Below are 25,506 nucleotides of genomic sequence, written 5' to 3' on the forward strand. Positions count from 1 at the left end.
AATTAGAAACTGTGGCTCAGGGGACATCCCACCTTAGTGGATCAGCACAAGTTACCATGCAAAGCTTGTTCTGTCACACTCACACATAGGATATATCTATATGCCACATGTAGCCCCGGCCTGTGTTACAGCCATATATCCGCCATGCTTCCAAACTGTATGAAGACAATTCCATATCCAGACGCATACTCTGACACAGTGAGCTTGATCTAAGCGAACTTATTGTCCTGGTTAACACAGGGTAACCTCGTGGGACTGGTCACGCCTGTTCAGACAGCCTGCCACCATACATCTGGGCGGCATTGCAGCAATGACATCTCACTTATGGAATGGAACAGCTAGGACAGGCCCAGAGAAAATTTCCCAAATGAATTACAGAGATATATATACATGGTTATTAGTTCACAGAGCATTTTATAGTCTAGTCCACCTTCCCCATTAGTAAAGACAAAATGTTCTCAAAGGAACAAATTTTTTTTTCTCTCTGAAAGTTCCTTGCAGTACAAAAGGTGGATTGAACAAGGAACAGTCTAAATCTTTCCTCTTTCTTTTAAATATTCAACATTTGATAAATTCCCTCCATGTTTCTGTCCAACTGATTAGTCAGATTTGGTAACAGACTCAAAAAAGAAATCCTGTGATTACCTCAAAATGCTTAACTCATGAGCAGGACTATAATGCCTGCAAAATGTGGCACAAGGGAAGTGTTATCCTTCCATGCTTTGTCTTGGAACTCTGGCATTTCAATGAACAAGATCCCTCATTAGAATCAGATGAGGACAGACGTACCTACATGGTGGGTGGGCATGGGTGGACATCAGCCCCTCCAACCTCTCTAATGGGCAATTTCCCCAGATTCAAAGAAAAATTTCATAAAAAGTTAAAGAGAAATGGCAAGTTGCCTCATATTACCACTGGCCTAATGGCTTGGGCTGCTGCTTCTATAAAACAGGGGGTTTTTTCAAAGAAAATTATTGTTAAAACCATTTGGCTGAAAGTGAAGAGCTATTGAAAAGTACAGTCAAACTGGCAGCTTGCTCTTAAAATTCCCCCCCACACTTTTATAAGTATCGTTTTGCTTGTGGCTTTTAACAGCTGTGCACACACGCCTAAGGTAGATGTGAACTTTTATTTTCGCAAAACTAAACGGGAAGCTTTTTAAAGCATCTAATTTAATTTTTTTTTAATTAAAAGTGGAGCTTAAAAGGACCATGGAAATGGACGATGCAGCTGTGCTCATGCCAGGGAAAAGATCTCAAGAACAAGAAGTGAGCTAGAGTAAACATACAAAATAAGTTTCACAAAACTAAGTGTGCACTGTAATTAAGTGATTGTATTAGCTAATGGGAAGTTAACTCTTTGTTTCTTCAGAAATGTTTTCCAAAATTAAATTAAACTGTATTTTGCAAATATATTAAAATTTGGCTAACTACTATGCTCTTCCCTCAGAGCAATCCTAAAATTAATTCCAGAATGAAATGGCTTCACAGGTTCCAATATTATTCCCAAACACATTTAGGAACTCAGAAAACTCACACACACACAACTCAGCTCAGAACTAGCTCACTAATACTGCCACATATATTTACTGGTTTCATTCTCAAAATAATTTAACTTCCTTTGCATTTAGATGTCCTCCTGGAATAATTAAATGTTTAGAAGCAGATTTGCCACTGTACTGAGATACTGAAAGATGCAGGCGGGCATCACCAGGGGGACTTTTTAAAGTACCAAAACGACTACTGGGCAAATAGGCAACAGTTTAACACCACTGAAAATCCCATCAGACAGCAGCCTACATTTTTAAGCACCAGCATACTCACAAAAATTCTGTCCTCTTGGCCTAATGACTTAATATATAGCACTAGATACTAAATTAAAACAAACAAAAAACCCACAGAAAGAAGAGAGAATAAAAATGCCACATTTTATTTCTACTTGTACACCTTAAGTACAAAGGCACACAATGACAACATAATAATTCTAGATATCGCCACATATTTAACGGGTCTTTTCTACTAAAACTCTTAGGAAAGACATAAAAGTATTTTTAAGGCAGAAAATTCATAGGATTATGAAGGAAATGCCACATTAATCCATGTGGATTATATACCCTGTAGACTGTAACAGCTCTAAAAGAAATCTTTTCCAGTGCTCTAGTACAGCTACTATTTAAACCAAAAGGCCTTAGCAGTTCATCCATCAAGTTTATTCAGCCAGAGAAGCTGCTAGCTTTTTTATAAGATGTCTAATATACTAAAAAAAAGTATGCAAAGTAACCCACACTTCCCAAAACATAACCATTTTTTAAAAAAACACAAAAAACAAAACCAAAAACCTGGTGTCCATATCGGGCTGACAAAGCAGCACTCCCAGAAGATCTAGGAACAAAAAAGAAAACCAACAACATTAAAAGCATTCCCTTTGCATCAAGCACAAAGGACTAGGTGTAAAGAGAATGGAGAGGATAAAAAAGTCCAAGAGACATGCAATCCAGCCTGGACAGCAGAGCCTAACAGAGGGAGGCGGGGGAAAATTTTAGTGATGCAGTCTTCTGCTTACCTCCCTTGTGTACCCACATGCAAGAGACTCAAGGATGAGAAATAAAGCACTCACAACAAATATGAAAATCTGACCTAATCAAAACCTGGAATTCAGAATAATCTAGTCAGGTCAAATAAAAACCACTACAACCTGTATTCCTACCTAGGGTTCTTCTGGGACATAATTTGATACTGTCTTTGATATGAAGCCTTGATTCCTGTTGGGTTAGTTCCTTGATGAATCCAAGGCACAGTTTGCCAAATGAAACCCAGGTCACAAGTAAAACATGTTATGCAGGTGCGTATAAATTACATTTGTGCGGTTTAACACATCAAACGTAACAAATAAAAGTTCACCACAGGTAAACACACTGATAAAGCAAATATAGCACTAATGTTTCTGAACCTTCTATGAATAAAACCATGCTTTAAGAACTGAGATTAATATACTGTGCACCACTGACAGATAAAATGATTCATCGTGCACCAATTAACAAAACATGTTTCATATTAGACAGAGCAGAAAGAAAATTCAATTTCCACAACTGTGAAGTGATTATAAGTCACTTTTTCTTCAGTTGCCTAATAGAACTGCTCTCAGCACTACAAATATACCTAAATTAATTATAAAAGTATCGCCCAATGGAAAGACAAAAGCAACTATCAGTGACCAACATACATTTGGCAGAAATAGAGTGCCTTAATATTCTACAAGTTAGCCGAAAAAAAATTGGCCAAGTGATCTCAGAAATTGATACTACAAGTAAGACCACAGAGATGCACCCACACTATAAAATGCTCAAAAATGGACGGCATGGAAACGGAAAATGCCTTGTTCCCACAAGATATTTCTTCATCCAAAGTATACCAGAAATCCTCTTTCTTTTCCCTCCTGTCATTATGACCCTTCACCTCGGCCAAGTGCCAGGTCCTGCACCTGTGTGGGGGCAATCCCAAGCGAAAACACAGGCTGGGAGGAGAACGGATTGAAAGCAGCCCTGAAGAGAAGGACTTGGGGGTGTTGGTTGATTAACGTGACCCGGAAATGTGCACTTGCAGCCCAGAAAGCCACCCATGTCCTGGGCTGCCTCAAAAGCAGCGTGGCCAGCAGCTCGAGGGAGGTGATTCTCCCCCTCTACTCTGCTCTCATGAGACCCCACCTGGAGTACTGCATCCAGCTCTGAAGCCCCCAACATATGAAAACGGACATCAACTTGTTGGAGTGAGTCCACAGGAGGGCCACAAAGATGATCAGAGGGCTGGAGCACCTCCCCTATGAGGACAGGCTGAAAGAGTTGGGGTTGTTCAGCCTCGAGAAGAGAAGGCTCCAAGGAGACCTAATAGCAGCCTTCTAGTACCTGAAAGGGGCCTACAGGAGAGACAGGGAGGCACTCTTGATCTGGGACTGTAGTTGTAGGATGAGGGGTAAGTTTTAAGCTGAAAGAGGGTAGATTTAGACTAGATATTAGGAAGAATTTTTTTTCTGTGAGGGTGGTGAGGCACTGGCACAGGTTGCCCAGAGAAGCCGTGGATGCCCCATCCCTGGAGGTGTTCAAGACCAGGATGGATGAGGCTTTGAGCAACCTGGTCTAGTGGAGGGTGTCCCTGCCCATGGCAGGGGGTTGGAACTCAATGATCTTTAAGGTCTCTTCCAACCCAAACCATTCTGTGACTCTATCGTAAACATATTAGAAGCTAGCTCCCAAAAGGAGCAAGGAGATTCTCCTGTCTTGAGGATTCTTAGCTTGAAGTGTTAAACAACTATAAAAGGATATGGCTCTGCAACATAATAAATAAAGGCATAACATGGTGAAACTATTCAAATTGAAAGAAAGTATAACCATTTTCTTCAATAAAGCAATATAATCTGCTCGGGACAAGGAAAGAGGATTTATTGCTTGTTTGTTCCGTGTTTCCTTTGCACCTTGGTTTCCTAATCTCCGAGTTTGTTGGAAGACTGACTTTGCCTCCTAATGGCAGCAGGGCTTGGGATGTTAGTAGAGACTGCACTGCTTGAGAGAAGAACTGATGGTCTTTCACAACGATCAGTCTGAATTACTAAACATGAAGGAAGAGCTAGAGAACAAAATATTATGACTGGTGCCACGCACATCAAGCTTGATCATAAAACAGGGCTTGCGCCTAAAATCTCCAAAACTAATCTTGGTCACACTGATGTCAAAGGCAAAACAGTACCATTGACAGTGGAACTAGACACTCAGTTTTGAATTTATGATTTTTCAGTTTCCTCTCAAAGCAGATCAACAATATCCTAAGGCTTATTCCCACATACCTGTCATTATGACAAAAATGTAGGGTACTACTCAGTGTAAAAATCCTAATTAAAATAATCATGCTATGATAATTTATTTCAAAATTTAGAGATGAGGGGAATTAACAGTTGTTTTGGTGACCATTAAAGAGCAAACAGCAGATTTGTAAGTATGCTTCAATTTTAGAGAAAACACGTACAAGACATTTTTCTGTCCACTTTGCTCTCTAGTGACCTGCTTCCATTATAAGTTCACGGCCACACTCAAGTTTAAATATATGAAGGAAATTTCAGTTCTCCTTTACTGCTTCTGAAGCAAATCAGACCACTTGAAACAAGTCAGGATAAGCGTATACCATGGGACTGTGACATTGGTATAGTACTAACTCTTTCATGAATAGTAATTACTCTAGCAACTGTGTAAAGCAGACAGGCCCAGTTGCATAAGGCTCAATGCAAGTTTTATGAACTGCAGAAAAGCATACTTAGTATGGGGGGAAAAACATGTTTCACACTTTTATTGTAAAGAACATGAGGATCTCACAGAAACTGCCAGAACAGATGTTCATAAATTGGGCCCTTAATCTGCAGCACTTTCCAGGTTTTAAGCTATATCCACCAGTCTGTAGAACATATTCCTCTCTTTTTAATACAATTCTTCTGTTTAGTTTTTTTAATAAATAAGTTTATGACTTTAGTAGTGTTGCCAGCTGTTCAATTTTGATTTACTGTCAGAGTCTGCTTTAATATATAGTGGCTTTTGTGGCTTACCCATATAGATTACATTTTAAGCTTCAAGATATCACTATAAAGCAGCTGGAAAAAGTACTGGCTGTGCTCAGAAACCAGCATTATTGCCTTAGTGATCAACCACTTAAACATGCAACTACACCAGTAACTATTCTCTAGAAACCTTTTGGATACACCATTCCTAAAATAAAAGTGCAAAACTTATGGTGCAAGAAGAGGCCATCTTAACATATGTACTTTAAAAAGCCAGTCTAAGAAAATTGCTAATTATTAATTAGGTGATGTATTAGCTGTTTCTTTTACTTCTGCTGTATAGCTTAAGATCATTTAAGAAACAAAAACTCTTCACACTAAAAAGAAACCCAAACATGTAAGTTCAAACATGATTAAGTCCAGACATTTTCAATAATTGTTCCTGACAAACATCAGTAGTGTTGTAGAAAGTTACAGTTATGGTAGCATGAAGTTACTGTAGGATGACAGGACCTAACAGAGTAAAGAATGCAATAAATAACTTCTAGGAAAACCCAGAACCTTTCTACAGCCTGAAATTGTATTCCGTGTTTCACAACTGGTTTACATGGTGCTTTCTAGAAAGTTTATTTAAAACATTGTTTACTGAATATTGCTGTGAAAGAACTCAGTACTCTTCATACAGAACCATTTTTAACCTCACAGAATTGCACAATAATCAGACTAGGCTTTTCTTTCTCCATTACCTGCAAGTACAGGGTAATGTTATTAAAATAAACTGCCACAACAGTATCCTTGGAACTGAACAATGGATCAAAATCTATGGAAAATCTCTACAGATGGACCACTCCAGAATCATCAGTCAGAACTACTAGGGGGTTTTTATTACACTGAAAACTTACTTTTTTCTGCTCAAAAAGGCTCATTTTTCCATATAAAACTAACTCCACAAAAAAATTCCAACCAAGAGAACAGAACAGTTTGATTCAGAAAGATCAGTATGGTGCCCAGTGAGAGTAGGTTTTCATTTGTCTTACACTGTCATTTTCTCCCAAGTTTGGATTTACCAGCTGGACAGTATCCATGATATATTACTCTCACAAAGTCCTATCATACCTAAGAGGATGTGATACATCATGGAAAACATAAAGGGAAAAATAAAATTAAAAAAAACCCAACCAATCAACCAAAAAAACAAAAACAAAACAAAAAAAAAAAAAAAAAAGGGAAAAAAAAAAAAAAAAACAGGTCCATAGCATCAGGACCACAGCCTGTAGAACAGGAAGAGAAGCATCAGCATTACACTTTCCATGGGACATTGCAGTGACATCTCCAAGTCAAAATACTTCAAACTTTTCCATAATGAGTTTTGAAGGGAGACTGAGAAGTAGAATCCAAAACGCCATCATTTTCTATGTGGGCAGCAGAACATAAAAATATTTTTGAAACAGTTCAATGTAACAGCCTGACCCACACTTCTATACACTGCTTTCTTCCTTCTGCATGCCTCCAGCAAATGATCTTCCAAACTTCTCCTGTAAATGTATAAAGCTTTTAGCAACTGAGGCTCACTCTTTCTTTCAATAGAATCAAACGTGTGCTATCTGCACAAATCTTATTTCTTCCAGCTTTCATTTTAAATTGTCTATCACAAAAAAATGCTTAAGATTGCAAAATCCAGTATTTTAAAGTTTCCCTCAATATACATAATTATTACACCTCAATATTTATCAAAAGCAAGCCTTTCTTGATTCTACGATCATAAACTCAGAATGTCTCATTATATCAAATATATGGAGCTATAACCATGGACTAAACTTGAAATAGTATCATTAATTTCCACTTCTTCTCTTGCAAATCACCATTAAACAATAATGTCCTAAGAATTATACAATTTTAAAATATACATATAATGCATTCCCCATAATTTTTCTTCTTCATTCTTAAATCTGCATGCACATAGTTCATACTGTAACACTCAGTGTCCTGGTTTCAGCTGATTTGAACACCCTACTGATTTATTGATCTTCTATTGCATTTTGCTCCTAAAGGATCTGACAGCAAATTATTTTGAAAAACAGCAACATATCAAAATAATCCCATAGTATTACCTTAACTTTAATGTCTGTGAGAACCTCAAGTTTTCTAAAATATTTTCAGGACAATGTTTCAGAATTGCATTTTTCATACTACAAATTCTTAATCATATTAATGGCAGTTATCCCTTATAATAATTTCCCATATTAACATAGGCTATCCTTCATCCTCTAAGTTGAGCTGAAATAATTACTGGTTACATCCAATAAAAAGTTTAAAATTTTATCATTCATTGAAATAATTAGAACAAGCTTAAGTTTTCCCTGCTGATTAGGAAGAAACTTCTCTACCACACTTTCTGTCTGTACAGAGTAAACAGCTTCAATTACTATATGCATTTCAGTTGAAATTGCAGTGTACACATAAGTACTGTATAACTGCTACACTAGTCTGACTCTAAAACTGTGAAGCACTATAAAAAGATCAGTTTACTGCCTTATCTAGCTTTAAATAGAAATAATGCTACAATAGCACTTGTCTTTTTTCCCACTTTGTCCAAAATCCAAATTCTAATGCCTTATTCACATTTGAAATTTGGTTATCCTCTCTCATCAACTTCCTTCAATAATAATATATGAGAATATATTTCCACAGTAGCTAATGGAGACATTCCTACAAATCAATGTGCTGCAGTGATACAGAAATAAAAGCTTATTTCACTGTAATGATGCTTCCAGACTTCCCTCAAGTCAGGTGGTTACTTGCAGTTAATGATCTGTGACATACCACACAAGTAGTCCTAAAAAGACTTATTATCCACTGCATGTGCAACAATATTTGCTTTATGGATGGCTAAATGAATGAAGACATTCAATGTAACTGTAAAAGTAAAATCAAAAGAAAACTTACAAGTAACATGTTTTCTTTGAGTAAAAGAGCTGTGAACATTTTCCATTAATACTTAACCTTTTGCTGGAGCAGTGCAACCACACATAATGCTTGAATCCATAAAGTCCAAGAGCTGCTCAGGGTTAACACTGATTAACTGCCCCAAGTCAAATGTTATAACTTTTAAAAATTTCAGGGAGCTTCACTGCACTAATGAAATCAAATTGCATTTATGTCATATGGCAAAGGTGGGAGCAAGACAACTTGCAAAGAAAAAAAATTCTGTCCTGTCTTAAAAACAGGTATTTTTTTCAATCCAGTAAAACAGACATTAAATTGATTGGTTTTTAAAACTACTTATGTTATGCTGCACTGACTTCCGTTAATATACTCATAGAAAAGAACAGCAAACTAACTTAAAATAAGCTACAATCCAACAGTACAATATCTTGCACGACTCAGACTGTACAGACATTCACACATTTTCTGTTTGCAATTTTTTTCATTTACTAGACTCAGCTTTGTCCACCATATGTCCACCGTAGACTAACTATTCCCTTAGGTACAATTAAGGGCTTTTCATTTGTTGTAAGAAGACCTAAGTATGGAGGACGCAGCCAGAAAAAACATTTCTACCTAAACCAAAAACAGAAGCACATTCAGCCTGGACTATGGTTTATGCAGCATCTTTTTTATTAGACGTATGTCTACATTGCTAAATAAACTACAGACAAAATCCATGGAAACAGTAAGAGATCTCTCAGCATTCCATTTGTTTATTATTATAAAAATAGGACACATATACTGTTCTAACCTTTGTATTTAAACGGTTTACTTCTACTTCCATTTTTCAATGACATCTTTAAAGATTTTTCTGAATTTAAGTGTAACTGTTAGTGAATGAGAATATACTATTTACTGGCACTTCTGTCACACTGGTGTTTGAGTTACAGCTATACTAATAATATTCTACCAGGCCCTTGAACTTGGTCTTAGTTCTTGGTTGGTCTTAGCAGGCCAAACTTAATGTGAGCAAATAAAATCTGAAGTACAGCCTCACAATTTTAAGTGCAAGAAGACGAAAACAAGTTATTCACACTCACTAAAATAAAAAAGCATAACATAACAGCAGTCCCTCAGTTGGACTAGTTCATGACTACCCTCCCTTTCCTACTAAAGCACCATGTGATCTGAATGAAAAAATATTAATTTCATCAGTTTGTACAATATCTAATCTCTCCTGGTACAAATTCATTGATTTTCATAGAATTACACCTGTTTATGTCAGGGCTCTGTCTAGCTGTACAAATCTCAAAGTCAGACAAGTGGTATAACAGTAATATATCTTCTGTGGGCAAGGTGTATATATTATTTAGCTTCACCCCTATACTGAATCCCATACTGTGGCAGAACACAAATCAAAAAGCAAACTCACTACTAGCTAATTCTATGTGTGCTGAAGATCACAATCTGTTCTTAAAACAGGCAGGGCAGAAAATTATTATAATGATCATTATCTTTTCAGCAGCATGACAGAAAAGATTCCCCTTCTGGTCTACTTGGCTTTTGAGAGCCACCATCAAAATCTGTCCTGTAGACATTCTCCAGTAATGGCTGCAGCACTGAAAGTCCAGAATTCTAAAAATCTGCCTTTAACTGGCTTATTTAGCAGATGCTGTGTCCACTGTGACTCCTGTCAAGTGTTCTACCTTCTCAGCCAATGGAATATGTTTAAGTAAACACTACACAACAGCAATAAACCTTCCTTCTTTTGTTCTCTATAATTTTCTGTGAGCTCAGCTACTTTCTAAAGAACTACACTTGAGGCTCAGGCTCCGTTTATGTATCTCTGTGTGGCATATTAGTAGACTTGCCCACACGGCAACCTAATAGACATAATTAAATAAATCACTTCAGCAGTGACGGTAGCCAGCACCACTAATATTATGTCAAGCATGATTTAGGATCAAATTCTCACAAGACAAATGCTTTCTCAGACAAGTAAGGTAATTTTATCACTCAAAAATGTGTACATTTCTAGACTGTTCCCATCTATAAAGTAATACAAAGCGTATGGTGAATAAAAGATCATTTTCACCTGTGATTTTCCCTTTCATTAATTTAAGTTTTTTGTTAAGAATATTTTTTTTAAAAAGTTACCTGATCACTGAAACAAACAAATTCATAAGACTGCAATTTTCTATCAATCTTATGAGTTTGTTGAGACAACCATTCTATACATATTTTAAAACAGGATAGCATTCTACATTTATTCAAATTAGTTGGTAAACTGGCCGTAGCACAGCACAAAGTTTTCTTTTTAAGGGAGTCTCTACATGTAAGTACTTCACCCTCCAATCCCAGGAGCATGTGTGAGGCTCAGGTGACTGGACCTGCTGTCAGGCATACAGGAACTTCAGTTTAATCAGGCATAAGACTCAAGAGAACAGGAGTCTTTCCCTTTGCTGCTCAACACTTGTCTTAATTACAGGTGAAGGACGTAACAAGTGCAAGCTCACAGGAAACAAGAGTAGAAAACAGCTGGGGGAGGTTGGGAGGGACAAGAGAATTAATGCATAGTTCTATATTTTAATAAACCAGAATCTCAAAATGAGTGTTAATGAAGAAATTTTCTGAGTACAGCTGGGAAACTAAGTGTATAATGCAACAGCTGAGTCCAAAAGCAGACTGAGTACGTCCTGTTTCAGCCAGATTCACATTAATATACAGTACACCAAACATTCATTTGTATCTGGGCTGAAAAATGTTTCTTTCTGCACTCAGATAAGATAGGTAAAAACATTTTACGTTGTATGTAAATATAAGTTAAAGGGTACACTAAAATGTAACCTTTAAACTTCACAATGTAACAGCATACCACTTCCTGTTCAGATAGCACTCCAAGATCAATTAATCATGGCTAAGACGAACTAACGGTCAACATTCTTAATTAGTGCTGATGCATTCTCCACTGTGCCCTCATCTGTCATGAAGACTGTTTAAAAAACTGAGTTATTAGTCTTTATTGAGGAGTGGATCTGGTTAATATCTCTAAGAATAGAAACCATTCATTCATCCACTATGCACTGGCACCTGATAATTCCTACCCCCTATATAAGCTACAGATAACCAACGCCCTAAGACCAGCTTGGTAGCTATAAATCAAAATGAGTGTAGCTCCCATGCAACCTGGGTTAATTTTATTTACAATATATCCACGGAAAATGTTGGTATGACACTTGAGGAGTCTGTTTATAGATTAGTGCAGAGCAAAATATACAAAGTAGTCAAGGTAGAAAAGAAAGAAACACATCAGTCATACAAAACACAGTAAAATCTCTCTAATTCACACTAATGACTAGAAGATCCATTGCAATTACTGAACTTTGTCAATACCAAATTTAAGCAAAGATCCTAAGTGCACAAACCACAATTCATTCACTTGATAACTATAGGTCAATTTATCCTATACAATATGTCAAAGTACTCGACAGCAACATATCTATAAACGTTTTAAGCCACTGCACTGAAATTGAAAAGCATTTGTTAAACTTAACAATAAGGCTAACTCCCTTATTTCTGGTGCAAACGAAACGGTATTAGCAACACACAAATAAGTATATTTCAAATATACTTTGTATTAAATAGGATTAAAATACTGCAAAGTAAGTTACATGAAAAGTTAAATTTAAGATTCAATGCCAACTGTAAATTTTAGGATTATTAACATCTTATGACTTAATATTAATATGGAATAGAAAAATTGTACATGAAATTTTATAATTCATTTTGTTGTTTACCAAATGCACAGAGAAAAACCTATAGAAATATAGAGAATTAACTGATAATCAGACATCAGTGCAAGAAACAGGTCTGTGCAAGATCTTGACTCAAAACATTTTCTACTCTCTCTGACCAGATGTGTAGGTCAGGCTATGGAAAAAATGTATAGGAAGAACGAAAGAATGAAAAATAAAACTAAGCACCCAGGAGGAAGACAGTCACCTTAAATAAAGCACCACTTTCACAAAGGAGGACTCCAAAGTTTTTCAACACCAAAACTTCTTGTTCTCCCAATTATTTTTAATAAATTAGTGCACAATGACAGTCTTTGATTTTAGCTAGTCCTGAAGAAAAAAGAAAAAAGAGAGGGGGGGAAAAATGAGGGGTGGGGAGGTCCACAATTTAGGAGATCTCAATTCATACTACTTTACTACTTTCAAATAAATTTCTGATGGATGAGAGACTGGAGACTGATCGGAGCTTTGTATGTAGAAATTACCTTTCCAATGTTTCATGAATAAATCTTAATCTTATAATCATAATAGGACATTTAAAAAAATTGCCGCCACTCTGAAGTTAATTGTCATGCTTTAAACAGATGCACAGTAGCTCACTGTGTTTGTGTTTCTAATCTGTTGCAATGTACAATAAAACAGAATAGTCAAAACTAGCACTAATTCATTTAAATCAGCACTAAACAATTTGTTCAAGTTTGACGGAACACTTAAGAAATTCCTGCAAACTTACACATATAACAGAATGACTACAAATGGATACAAAAAACCACTAATAAATCACACAGTTTTATAGACAGTTTAACAGCTAGTACACAACTATGCACCATATACTCCTATACCTGAAGCAATTTGCTTTCAATGACAAAAATTTAATATCCAAGGAAATTATTTTCACCTAATAGGAATCATGTGTACAGTTTTCTATATTTCATTGTGAAGAAAAATATTTTTCATTGTTTTCTTCCAAGCTTTTTTTTAAAGCTATAGCTTTATTCCTATTTCTGAAGCACTACAGCAGAGATCCCAGGTGCATTTACCCCAAAGCAGAAAAATACGCATTTCTTTCAGACAGTTTTCGTAAGTGAAAATGGCCAAATAAGAGCCTAAAACCAAGCTAAGTATACTTAAAAGAGCAGCACTAAATTTAGGCCAAGGTTTCAGAACCGATGGTTTCAGCTGGGCTTCCAAATGCTTATCTAGGTATATAAATACTGGCCTAATGCTTCCAGCTGCTATGAATGAAAATAACTGCATTCTTGGCAATTTTTAAAACTTCTATCAGAAAGAAAGTTAAGTGTTAGAATAACTTGCCTGTGGATATGGACATTTCTAGTCTTTAACTACACATACCTGGATATTTTCCTAAAAGACATGTGTAGCTCAAAAATCAAGTACAATCCTGACACAGAAATTACTGACTGAAAGTATTTCGCCTGTATGATGCACGATGTCAAGTAAGTTCATCAAGTCATCAAATGGCTTTTCTTGGATTTAACCCTATTATTGCTCTTGCATTATGTACAAGCTTAACACCTACCAAGCAAAGAAGTTGGCTATTCTGAACCCAGTGATTCCACCTGAAGAACTTGCTACTACTAGTAGCTTTATTCTTTCATAACATGCAAGAGTCAACACCATGCTTCTATACAAAAAAACCTTGTTTTCTATTTATGTAACAATAGGAGCTTGACTACAGTTACTTTCACAGGCCATTAAAGTATTGGAGTGGAAGCCCTCCTAGAGATTACTCTCCCATTACAGAATTCAGAAAACCAATGTACTTCTAAAAGCTGAATTTTTATCATACTGAAATAAAAGTAAAGCAAAAAAATTATCTCTGTAAGCAGCATCCCCTGAATGCTCGACGTGCAACAACACAAACATCTTTAGGATCATATGAAAGCAACAGCTGGCTTTTTTTTCTTTATACACAGCTTCCGAAGGAAAAGGAGGTAGCAACCACACTGTTCCTTCAGCTGCTATTTTCATAATATGAAAGCCCTTTCACTGGTCAGTGTCAGTCTTTATCTGGAAGCTCACCTACAAAACCATATCCTATTTGCAGATCCTCCCAAGGAAATACATGGATTTTAAAGAATTACAGGCATGTCTGTGAGTAAAATATATATACTTAAGGTTTATAACAGAGAGAAAACTTCAAATGGAAACTAGTGTCTGATTTTCTACCTTTATGGAGTCATTCCAGCAAACGAACATTATTTATCCTATATTACAGTTTATGTTCTGTAAATACTTCATGAGATTTGCAGAACTCCAGCTAGGAAGTCAAATTTTGGGGTAAAATATAGATCAGTGAAAAATATAAAATATTGAATGTCAACAGAATCTGTATTATTGACTCTGGTTTGCTCAAGCACAACACTGTCTATGTTATACTTTATGAAGTGCTATTTATATATTGTAACTCTAAGAGCTTCTCTGTTTTCTTCCCAGAAAGTAAGTAGTCTTTCATAATTAATATAATAAAATGTTACAGCATCATAGTAGCAACACTACAGTTAATGGTTCTGAATGAAAATATTGCTTCTACGTTGTTATCAAGTGCTTTTAAACAATACTAACTTGCTAGATGAGGTCTTTTTTTCAGGTTTGTTCACGATATGGACATTGTGAGATGGACACAAATTACTCAGAAAGTAAAAACAGATCAAATCTGTTCTTTGTTGTTCAAAAAAATATACTTACATTGATAAAAAGTCTGTATCTGTTTCCACCACTTGTTTTTCTACCATCTGTTTCTAAAATTGCTTTATGTTGTTTTTATCATCTTCAATAAAAAAAGGGGATCTCAGATATACTAATAAGGATGTTTCTGTAAGATTTCTTATCCGGAAATGGGGGAATTTGGAATCCATCTGATTAGGAAACTAAAGAGGTAACCACTATTTAAAGTGGAATAATTTGGTGGTCAGACCATTGTATCATATTTACATGATCAAGAAGAGGACAGGTTAAAAAAGCCCAGGACAATAGGAAATAAGTAACCTCATGCAAAACTACAGACAGAATGCAAAAAAAGCCTAATAAGCAACTCATATATATTATGCCTAGTGCATTGTGTAGATACTTTAAATAATGTATACCAGTACTTAATTTAGCAGTCTCTTGACAGACAGAACTATGAAATATACCTGTTATTAGATCCAGGAATGCTTTTAGATGCATGCCATGGCTATATCCTGAATTCAAACATGAGTGAGAGAAATCTCTCTACTCCTGTGTGCTGCTCTCCAAGTAAAGAAAACACAGGCTGAGAGGCTGCAGGCTAGGCAAAGCAGGATGCAGCAAGTCCCTCAACCTAACTACCCAAAACCAAAATCCTGAGGTACACCCGAATATGTCATCTGTACACAGCAACAACGCACAAGGCAGTATTTTGTTTCATTTTAATAAAGATACACCCAATGCCATTTCTTCAATAAAGAGCAACATCCAGAGTATTTGAATAAATATTTAAGTATGAATAACTTACTTTTATTTCCAACCAAGGCCACAAGTGGCTGTGTTTCTGATTCTTCATTCACTTTTTTTACCACATTGTACCAGTCTTCTAAATTTTCAAAGCTCTGGCCATTGGTAATATCATAAACCAAGAGAATACCCTAAATAAAAAGATACATTTAAAATGTTAGAGGCTATAAAAATATTTTAACATTGGTAAAATTTGCTTCAGTCTAAATTACTATCACCATAAAATAGAGCATTAACAAATAATGGCATTGTCTCTCTTAAGGAATAATCAAAGGAATTATAAGCTTCCATAATAAACACATTTGATTGCAGTATTTCTCCTGCATTCCATGTGCTCCAAACTCAGATGTTAACTGAACCACAAGGGCAGAAAAAAATGGCAATTCAGTAAAGAGCACAACTAGTTATATTAGAAATATATGAAAGTGCATATGCTTTACAAAAAACCTTAAAAGCACTTCACAATAATAGTAAGATAAACATCACACTGGAGAAGGACTTTTATTTTAGGCAATATTATTTGCAGTTTCATTGTTCCCTTTTTGAAGAACACAAAAAATAAAAACAGCTAAATTGTACATTTCTGCACATTGCTTGACTGTTGCCTCTCTGCTCTCCTTTGGGAAGAGAGGCCAGATCCCTTCCTTCACTGTTGCAGAAGACAAGCAAGAAGTACTGGCAAGCTTTAAACTTTCAAAGGGAAAAATTAAAATGTGTTCAGAAGTCAAAAAGAATGGAGTCCCATGTATATCTGGGCCAGGCTAAAAGCAACAAATACTCAAAACTGACATTCCCAAAGATTCCTCAGAGCTAATGTTCAATATTATAAAGCACAGCCTATTAATAGCCCAAATGGCTGCCTTCTCCCCTCCATAATTCTAAGATCAGCTCTCATAAATCACTCTCCTCTCAGTTACTGAGTCTTTTGCCCCTGCTTTTCACTACATCCTAATAAATTGTCTTGTAAATGAGGAATAGTCAGAATTGGCTTCTGTTGCACTTGTTCTCATGGCATTCACATTTGGAAAAAAAATTCCTACAACTGCACACTGTTCCTCACATGAGATTTTTACAAATATTCTAAAAACCCAATACAACACACACAAAATTAGCTGGTTCAATGACCTAGTCAAGTTTTTCAGGCATTTGTCTGGGCCCAGCTTTACTTGATAGTTTCATGAGGAGTGTCTTAGATCATAAAATAGGTGATAGTTTCATGAGGAGTGTCTTAGATCATAAAATAGAGTGCACAGTTAATAATTTCACAGATGACAACAAACTGGTAGAGACTGCAAGAATATTTGAGAGTTTAGATTATATGATGAGAAACAACATAAAAATAATAGGATGCAGTTCAATAAGTACCATGACAAGTTCAAAGGAAGCAAAAATCTACTGTACAACAAGAAACATCTGGCTTTGTAGCAAGTTCTACACAACAGGATCAAGGAGTTATAGTACATCACAGTTGAGTATATCAAGCTTAATTTGTAGGAAAAAGGCAAATATCACACTGGCATGAAACATTCCAGGTGAAACAATGCAGCTAGGTTTGGACGCTGAATGTCAAGAAAAGGGTAGACTAGAAGAGACCAGTAACAATATCAAAGGTTTAGAAACCATGACTGACATCAGAAAATTGAAAAAACTGGACTGTTTCAACAAACACAAGACTGATGGCAGGCATGATGGTGAGATGGCTCTAGGGAGACCTTACAGCAGCCTTCCAGGACTTAAAGGGGGCCTACATGAGAGATGGGGAAGGACTCTTGATCAGGAAGTGCAGGGATAGGACAAGGAGTAAGAGTTTTAAGCTGAAAGAGGGTAAATTTAGATTAGATATTAGGAAGAAAATTTTTACTGTGAGGGTCGTGAGACACTGGAACAGGTTGCCCAGAGAAACTGTGGATGCCCCATCCCTGGAGGTGTTCAAGGCCAGGTTGGATGAGGCTTTGAGCAATCTGGGCTAGTGGAGGGTGTCCCTGCCCATGGCAGGGGGTTGGAACTAGATGATCTTTAAGATCTCTTCCAACCTAAACCATTCTATGCTTCTATGCTAGAAGTTTTAACAGAAGACAACAGTTCCCTTTTTATATGCTCTTATACATAGTTTGCAGATGACACTAAATTGAGAGGACCAGCCAATATGCCTGAGGGCAGGACTATCATTCAAAGGTATGTAGACACACTCAAGAAACGGGCAAACAGGAACCTTTCAACATTCATCAAGGACAAATGCAAACCCTGTAGCTGGGGATGAATTAACAATACCAGCTGAGGGGAGAGATGGGCTGCTGAGCAACTGAAAATGACCTGCAGGTCTTGGTAGACTGCAAGCCAAATATGAGCCAGCAATGTTCCCTGGCAGCAAGGATGGCCAACATAATCCTAGACTGTATTAGCAAAAGCACAGCCACTTGATCAAAGGATCTATTCCTTTCTACTCAGCACCTGTTAGCTTGTATCTAAAGTAATACATCCAGTCTTAGGCCCCTCAAGACATCAATAAACCGGAGTAAGTTCAACAGAGGGCCACCAAGACGATCAGAAGTTGGAGCACTTGTGTCCTACAAGGAAAAGCTGAGGGAACCAGAATTCTTCAACACGGGGAGCGGGTAGTCCTAGGAAGACCTAAAAGCAGCCTTCTCATACCCATGAGGAAGTTATGAAGGAGATGGAGCCAGACTCTTTACAGCAGTGCATGGCAGGAGGATGAAACACAATGGGCCTAAGCTGAAACAAGAGAAATTCAAACTAGATATAAGGAGAAGCTTTTTCACCATGAGGAGAGTCAAGCAGTGGAACAGGTTGCCCAAAGAGGTTGCTCAGCCTCCCGTCCTTAGAGGTTTACAAGAAGAATGGATAAAGCCCTAAGCAACCCAGTCCCACCTCACAGCTGAACCTACTTTGAGCAGATTTGACTAGAGACCTGAGATCCTTTCCATCTTGAACATTCTTACAATTCTGTGATGAATACATGTAGCAATAGGTTTAAATTACAGCAAGATTATAGCAAGGGTTCATTCTAGAAAAAATCATGTAGACAATAAGAACAATGAAGCTCTGAAATACACCACGTTCAGGGACAGCAGTCACCAACACTGGAGGACTTCTAAAGGTTGATAAAAATAAAACAGATAAAAATAAAACAGACATTATACCGGCATAGCTTCAGAGGAGGGCAACAGATCCTACTGAGATCCCTTCAATACCTATTTCCCTATGACAGCAATATAAATCTATCTCTTTTCCTTCAGTGTCATCAACTCCTTGGCAAAATGAGTTCTTTTTCCTTATATTTATATGGCTGCTATTAATTTCTGAGGAGCAGCTTTCAGTTGCTCCTTCAAGGAAATTAAGAATTATGACATTCATCTTTTCTCTTTATTAATAAATCTAAAATTAGACATCCACTTCCCTCTTCCAACTTTTGTACAATTTATTCCTTAATATCTTGCATCGCAGTTAACTTCTTCTAACTAATTCTATAACTACCCCCATGCCTGTGCAAGTATGTATTTGTCTTTCATAATATAAGCCTTGCTCTAGGAAGGACATACTGATGTTATTAAATGCTCAGTGTAGAAGAAGAAACTCAAGCTGAAGGACATGTATTGTAAAGGTTAAAAAAAAAAAAAACATAAGGCTGAAAGCTGTAAGTGAGAAAGAGCACGTGGCACACTTCTTTCATCAGTGGTCAAGTTCTCCCATCAGCTCGCAGAACAGCAGAGCAGACTATCTAAACCATCTTCAGCACTGAGGAGTTTAATCAGAGTTAGATGTAATGTAAAGTTAATAGAATCTGAGCATTTAAGGTTGGCCAACTGTTTCTAATTCTTCAAAGTGCTACTCTGCTACATGTCCTCTAGCCAACTGCAGCCTTCCTACACTTTTGGAAGAAACGGTATTCACGGTGGATTTTCTGTTAAAGAAATCATTGAACAAAATTCACAACTAGAGCTCACCTAATATGCCCCTAAAGCATATTCTTTTCTTAACCATTCTTTTTTTGAACCTTGTCAGTATTTGCTATATTTAAGAAACAAAGATGGTAGGTATCACAGTCTGGAGACACCAAAAAAAGCATAATGGTTTCCAGGTCATAAGGAATACTTCTTGCTTAAATTTTTGACACAACAGCACTCTATAAGGAACTTAGTATGATAATTAATGAAGGACTAGTCATAACTCCATAGCTAAAATTTATTTCATCTTTTTTTATTTAACATAGAAATCCCATCATTGCTTTCACAAATATACATCATATATTGCACAAACTTAGAGTACATGGAGTACAGAATGAGTAGATAGTATAAAAGCTGTTACTTCTCCATTATGTATGAGGAATTAAGGTGGAAAATTAACACTGGCCTTTTTACACAAAAAGTAGCACATTTCTCTGCCATGAAAAAGGTTTGAAACATATGGGTGACAACATGCCGAGAACAGCATGTTAATTCTCTAGTCTCCAGGAACGTGGAAAATAGTCCCTGCTTGCACAACTGCACTCTAGTAAGAGAAACATTTTGCCTACATTAGTGTGTATGTGAGTGCTTTTTGTTTTGGAACTATAGAGTATTTTTAAAAATAGGTCACTGGAAACTGAGAATACTGCAGAAATTATTTGCTGGTCTCTGGAGAAGGTAGAGTCTGTAGTACTCTTATTCTATTAACAAGCCAATTTATGAGGTCGTGTATGCCAGCTCTTAAAGATACTTGAAACTAGATACGTGGGTAGGGGCAGCAATTACAGGTAAGAGATGGGAGTGGTTCTGAAATACTTACCATGCAAACAACAGCAAAACTGCTATTATGGAAGTGTTGCAACCAGGCAATATATTCACACTAGACAACCAACATTTAAAAGGTGTCAAGTTTATGTCAAGACTTGTCACAATAAAAGAAAGCTACAGAAAACACTAATTAAAACCAAATGTTTTCTTCTTCAGGTTCATCCTCAGCTGCCCTCATCCTATGACTGACTTTAGTATGAAGGAACTAAATTAACTTTCAAATTTTCACTAATATTCCTGAAATATGTCAGACCAAAATTCTAAAATATTTTTTCTAGTTCACAGAATATTAACTTTAGCGAAGTTTGACTTCATGATATCTTGCACATCTGCAGAAATGCTCTTTTTACAGGTGAAAAAAGTTATGCTTAACCACTGCTGTCTTTGCTGATACTGAGGATATGGTCACTCACATACATGCAACTGAGTTGCCATAATTGAATGCACTACTGTCTATCACCTCAGCTGTGGTAGCTGACTATATGATTACTCTCAGCCTCCTTCAATTCTGAGACAAATGTGTCAGCTTTAATCAACACTGACAGAAAGTTGTTTATTAGCACCTTTGATTTATAATGGCCAAAGAGCTCTCTTTCCCCTCAGCTTGCAGAGTTCTTCTGACCCACCAGTGAAATTTAGCTACCAAGATGGGACACAGCAACTATATTGTTCTGGATGAGCAACACCAAAGGGGGAAAAAAAAAAAAAAGAAAAAAAAAAAAAAAAAAAAGGGAGGAGAAAAAATCAACTGCTTCAAGATAGCAAGTGAACTGCAATTTCTCCAACTGCAACCACACAAGAAAATTAAACAGATTCCCATCCTCAAATCTGGCACTCTTATTTTAAAATATGGCACAAGAAATCAACAAGCATTCAGCCACTTGTGATTTCTGAATCTCACAATGATCAACCAGATGAAGTCTTATTCAAGGCTGTGTGCATCTGCAAATACTGGATAAAAGCGTGATGCATACTGTAGGCATGCTGCAAGCTATTCTACACATGTACTTTAAATTTGAATGATTTAGATTTTGAGAATACATGCAGATGAACACAATTTCTGCAACAGATCCAAATCATCTACTCTATGTGTATGTACACAACCTGTGTACTTTACAAATAAGATGTTTAAAATCCCAGTTGCACCACACACACTGACCAAGTGCAACACACCAGAGGTACACATAATTATTTTGTAGCAACCTTCACTAGAATTGCTCTAATATTTCAAAGGCTTCCCTGTACTGGGGAACCCAAAACTGAGCACAGTAGTCCAAATGTAGCTTCAAAAATTCAGACAGGATGATAATAACTTTCCTTGATTTGCCTACTTCATTCTTACTAATGCAGTCCGGTATTCATTTAGCTTTTACTGTTACAAGGGTGCACTGCTGACTCCCATTCCACTGTTTTTTTCTTGTAAGACCCCACCTTCTTTCCTCCAAAGACATTTCACAGAACGGCTGAGGTTGGAAGGGACCTCTAGAGGTCGTTTAGTCCAACACCCCTGTTCAGGCAGTGTCACCTAAAGCCAGCTGCCCAGGAACACATCCAAACGGCTTTTGATATCTCTGAGGATAGAGACTCCGCAGCCTCTCTGGGCAACCTGTGAAAAGTTGTTTCACAGTTGTTTTCACAGTGAAAAGGTGTTTCCTGACATTCATAGGGAACCTGTTGTGTTTCAGTTTGCACCCATTGTTGCTTGTCCTGTCACTGGGCACCATTGAAAAGAGCCTGGCTCCATCTTCTTCGCACTTTCCCTTCAGGTATTTATATATATTGATAAGATCCCCCTGAGCCTTCTCTTCTCCATGTTGAACAGTTCCAGCTCTCGCAGCCTTTCCTCATAGGAGAGATGCTTCAGTTGATTCCTCAACAGTTCATTCCCCAGCAGTTGACTCCCAGCCGGCATAAGGTTATTCTGTCTCAGGTGCAAGACTTTACATTTGTCTTAGCAAATGTCAAAAGGTTTCTCTGTTGGCCCATTCCTTCAGTTTGTCATGGTCTCTCTCAAGAGCAGCCCTCTCCTCCAGCACAATGACCATTCCTCCCCAGTTTGGTGTCATTTGCAAACTTACAAACAACATTTTGTTCCATTCATCAAAGAATTAGTAAAAGACATGACCCCAGTACAAACCCCTACGGAATACAACTTCTAGCCAGGCATTAGTAAGACACAGAGATATGGACCATCTTCCTTTAAGTCCAGCTGTCAAATAAGTTTTTCAGCCACCTTATGGTCCACCCATCCAGTCTATATCTCTACATTTTGTCTGTAATATTATGGGAGACTATGTCAAAGGCCTTGCTGAAGTTAAGGTAAATGACATCCACTGCTCTCCTCTCCACAGAGCCAAGCATCTAACCACAGAAGGCAATCAAGGTGGTTGGGCACAATTTACCCTTGCTAATTCCATGCTACCTCCTTCCAATTACCTTCTTGCTGCTTTGCTGTCTATTCACAGGAGTTTTTATAAATACTTGAAAGGATTTTTCTTTCTAAATACTCCTAGTGCTACTTTATCTTTCCCCTTTTTCTTCTAAAAAGCTACAGATGTTCAACATGAAATAAGCTTCTGCCTAGAAATAAGCTGAAAGCAGTGCCTTTCCGAACTATTTATAGTGTTTCATGAATAAATGAAAAAAGGTAGTTTTACGTGCCTATAACAGGTGCTGTTACAAAGCTAATAGGAAAGTGAGCTTTGATGATAAGAAGCCTATTAGAGACATTGACAATACAGGCCAACAATGGGAGAGAGAACAGCCATTAGTTCATTAAAAAAATGGGATTACAATGAAGGCTGGGAGAGGATTAAAGGAAAAGAGATCAAATGTAGGGTTTTTTGTTAATGTGTTCAGAATGACTAAAAATCAAATTTTTGCAACTTTAGGCATACTGATACTAACTTTTTGATTACTTTGGGGCATGGGTATTAACTTTTTGACCTGCTATTGCTGATAAGAAACTCCTAAATTTATCACCAAATTCAATATAGAAGTTAATAGCCTCTTATTTTGTTCATTGAGTTTACTTTGGGCATATGGCAACAATTTGTGATTAATCAAATTCCCTCTGTCATGGGAGGCACTTTTCTCCTGTTGCTTGATCAACCTTTAACAGGGCAAAATGTTTTTTATTAAAAACTAAGAAAATGCTATTAAAAAGATGCAACAGCTAAACCCAGACATTTTCTGAAACTGACACGTTAAATCATCAAATTTGTCTTTATCCCGTGAACTAATAAATCCTAATCTCCTTAACTGGCCATTCCTGTGCTGTATTTACTAGTACAAAGTTTCTGTCCAATAAAAGTTTTAGGATTCCATATTCCTATTGTTTAAAATATTGGGGGAAAAAATAGGTGCACTTGTTTTCTTGTCAGGTAAATATAACATTATATAGTAAAACATGTTATACCTCTTGTTCTCATTACAAACTTTAAATTAAAGAACAGAGTACATTTTAGGATCACTCATGTTAAGAAGTTTGGCATATAGTACACCCTCCCAAATCATCTCATAACTCAAGATACTGTTATAATATTTAGCTCTTACTTAATCCTACCATTCACTTTAAGTTGCTTAGTTAACCTCAAGATAAAATTAATTTTCATTGGATAGGAGTTCTGCAAAAATATTTAGCTACCTGGTTGCCTCCTTTTGTTTGCCCTCTTATAACCTGAGTTGCATGTATGAGTTTAATGGTGTAGGATTGCTCTTAATTTCCTCCTTCTACTTTTTTTTTTTTCCCCAGGAGGCATCTGTTCTAAAAGCAGCCACTATATCTACCATGTGGATATCCAAACAGCCTTTACTATTTACTATGATTGCTTTTCTTAAGACACAATGCACGGAAACATACATCTGTTCCTGAGAGTTAGTCAGGTCTACAAACGCACACTCCTGCTCTGCTTTTTAAGTCACCTCTAAAAAATTAACTACATACCAAAATTAGACTTGTATATTACTATCAGTTAAGTTTAGGTTAAGCAGAGATTCAATATTTTTGAGATTTACAAAACAACCACCTGTAAGATATGTATAATTTTAAGAACAAAATTTCAATGAATTTTTTATAATTATTATAGATACAATTATCATCATTTGTACTGTACCTGAGCTCCATAAATATATTTATCCAGCATTTTGCCTCCTATTGTTTGTCCCCCTACATCCCACACTTGAAGAGTAACATTCAAATTTCCTGAAAAAGAAAATTATATAGATGTTGTGTAACCTGAAAAATTTAGATACAAATAAAATTAAAAATATATTATCATGACAGCCAATACAGCTCTAGCCTATCAACAGCAATAGCTTTTTACAGGTACACAATAAACAGTAACTAAGTTACAACCAAAGATGACTGCATCATTTGGAAAAAAGTTGCTTGTATCCAGCTAAGTCACTAATCTATAGCTAGATATTTACATATTTAATGTTAACAGAAAAGAAGTAGAATTGCATGAAGTATAACACTCCTAACTAGAAATTACATAACATACTTCACTGAAGAACCATATAAAACTTTACAGAGGAAGTTCTGTAGCATAGTACTTGGAATCGAAAGGTAATACAATTAATGCCAATTTAACCACATTATTTCATATTCTGTGTCACTTCTCCACCCCCCTCCAAATTTTCTTACAAATCTAGAAGTGGGAAAAATCTGCATAGTAACTGCATTTTGGTAGTGATGCTTTTAGTACTACACAGTTAAACGATTATACAGTTGACAGATTAAAAAAAATGGAAATACTGACACACATCTAAGTTGAGGATGCAAACTATGATCATTTGCTCCATCCACCACCCCAAAGCAGAAAACTAAATTGAACATGATTTACATCATTTCATCATTGAAGAATCTACACCAAGAACAGATCATCCTTGCTACTCTAAACAGTGTTTAAGCTATGTTGAAACTGTTAACAGGTTTTCAAAAACTAAGTTACAAA

At 36.6% G+C, this 25,506-nt stretch overlaps 1 protein-coding gene across 1 annotated transcript in view; it reads right to left on the bottom strand.

Annotated features, from left to right (window-relative positions):
* Positions 1 to 25,506, bottom strand: part of RAB28 (RAB28, member RAS oncogene family) — a gene marked incomplete at its 5' end in the record, with an annotated part of 57,717 nt that overhangs the window by 27,639 nt on the left and 4,572 nt on the right. The window contains 2 exons of the mRNA XM_010083031.1: positions 15,757 to 15,886; positions 24,664 to 24,752. Coding sequence (XP_010081333.1) covers positions 15,757 to 15,886; positions 24,664 to 24,752 — 219 coding nt within the window. The remainder of the gene's footprint in view (positions 1 to 15,756; positions 15,887 to 24,663; positions 24,753 to 25,506) is intronic.

This window comes from Pterocles gutturalis, unplaced genomic scaffold (genome assembly GCF_000699245.1).
Source record: "Pterocles gutturalis isolate BGI_N339 unplaced genomic scaffold, ASM69924v1 scaffold14200, whole genome shotgun sequence".
In the NCBI taxonomy this organism is placed as follows: Eukaryota; Metazoa; Chordata; class Aves; order Pterocliformes; family Pteroclidae; genus Pterocles; species Pterocles gutturalis.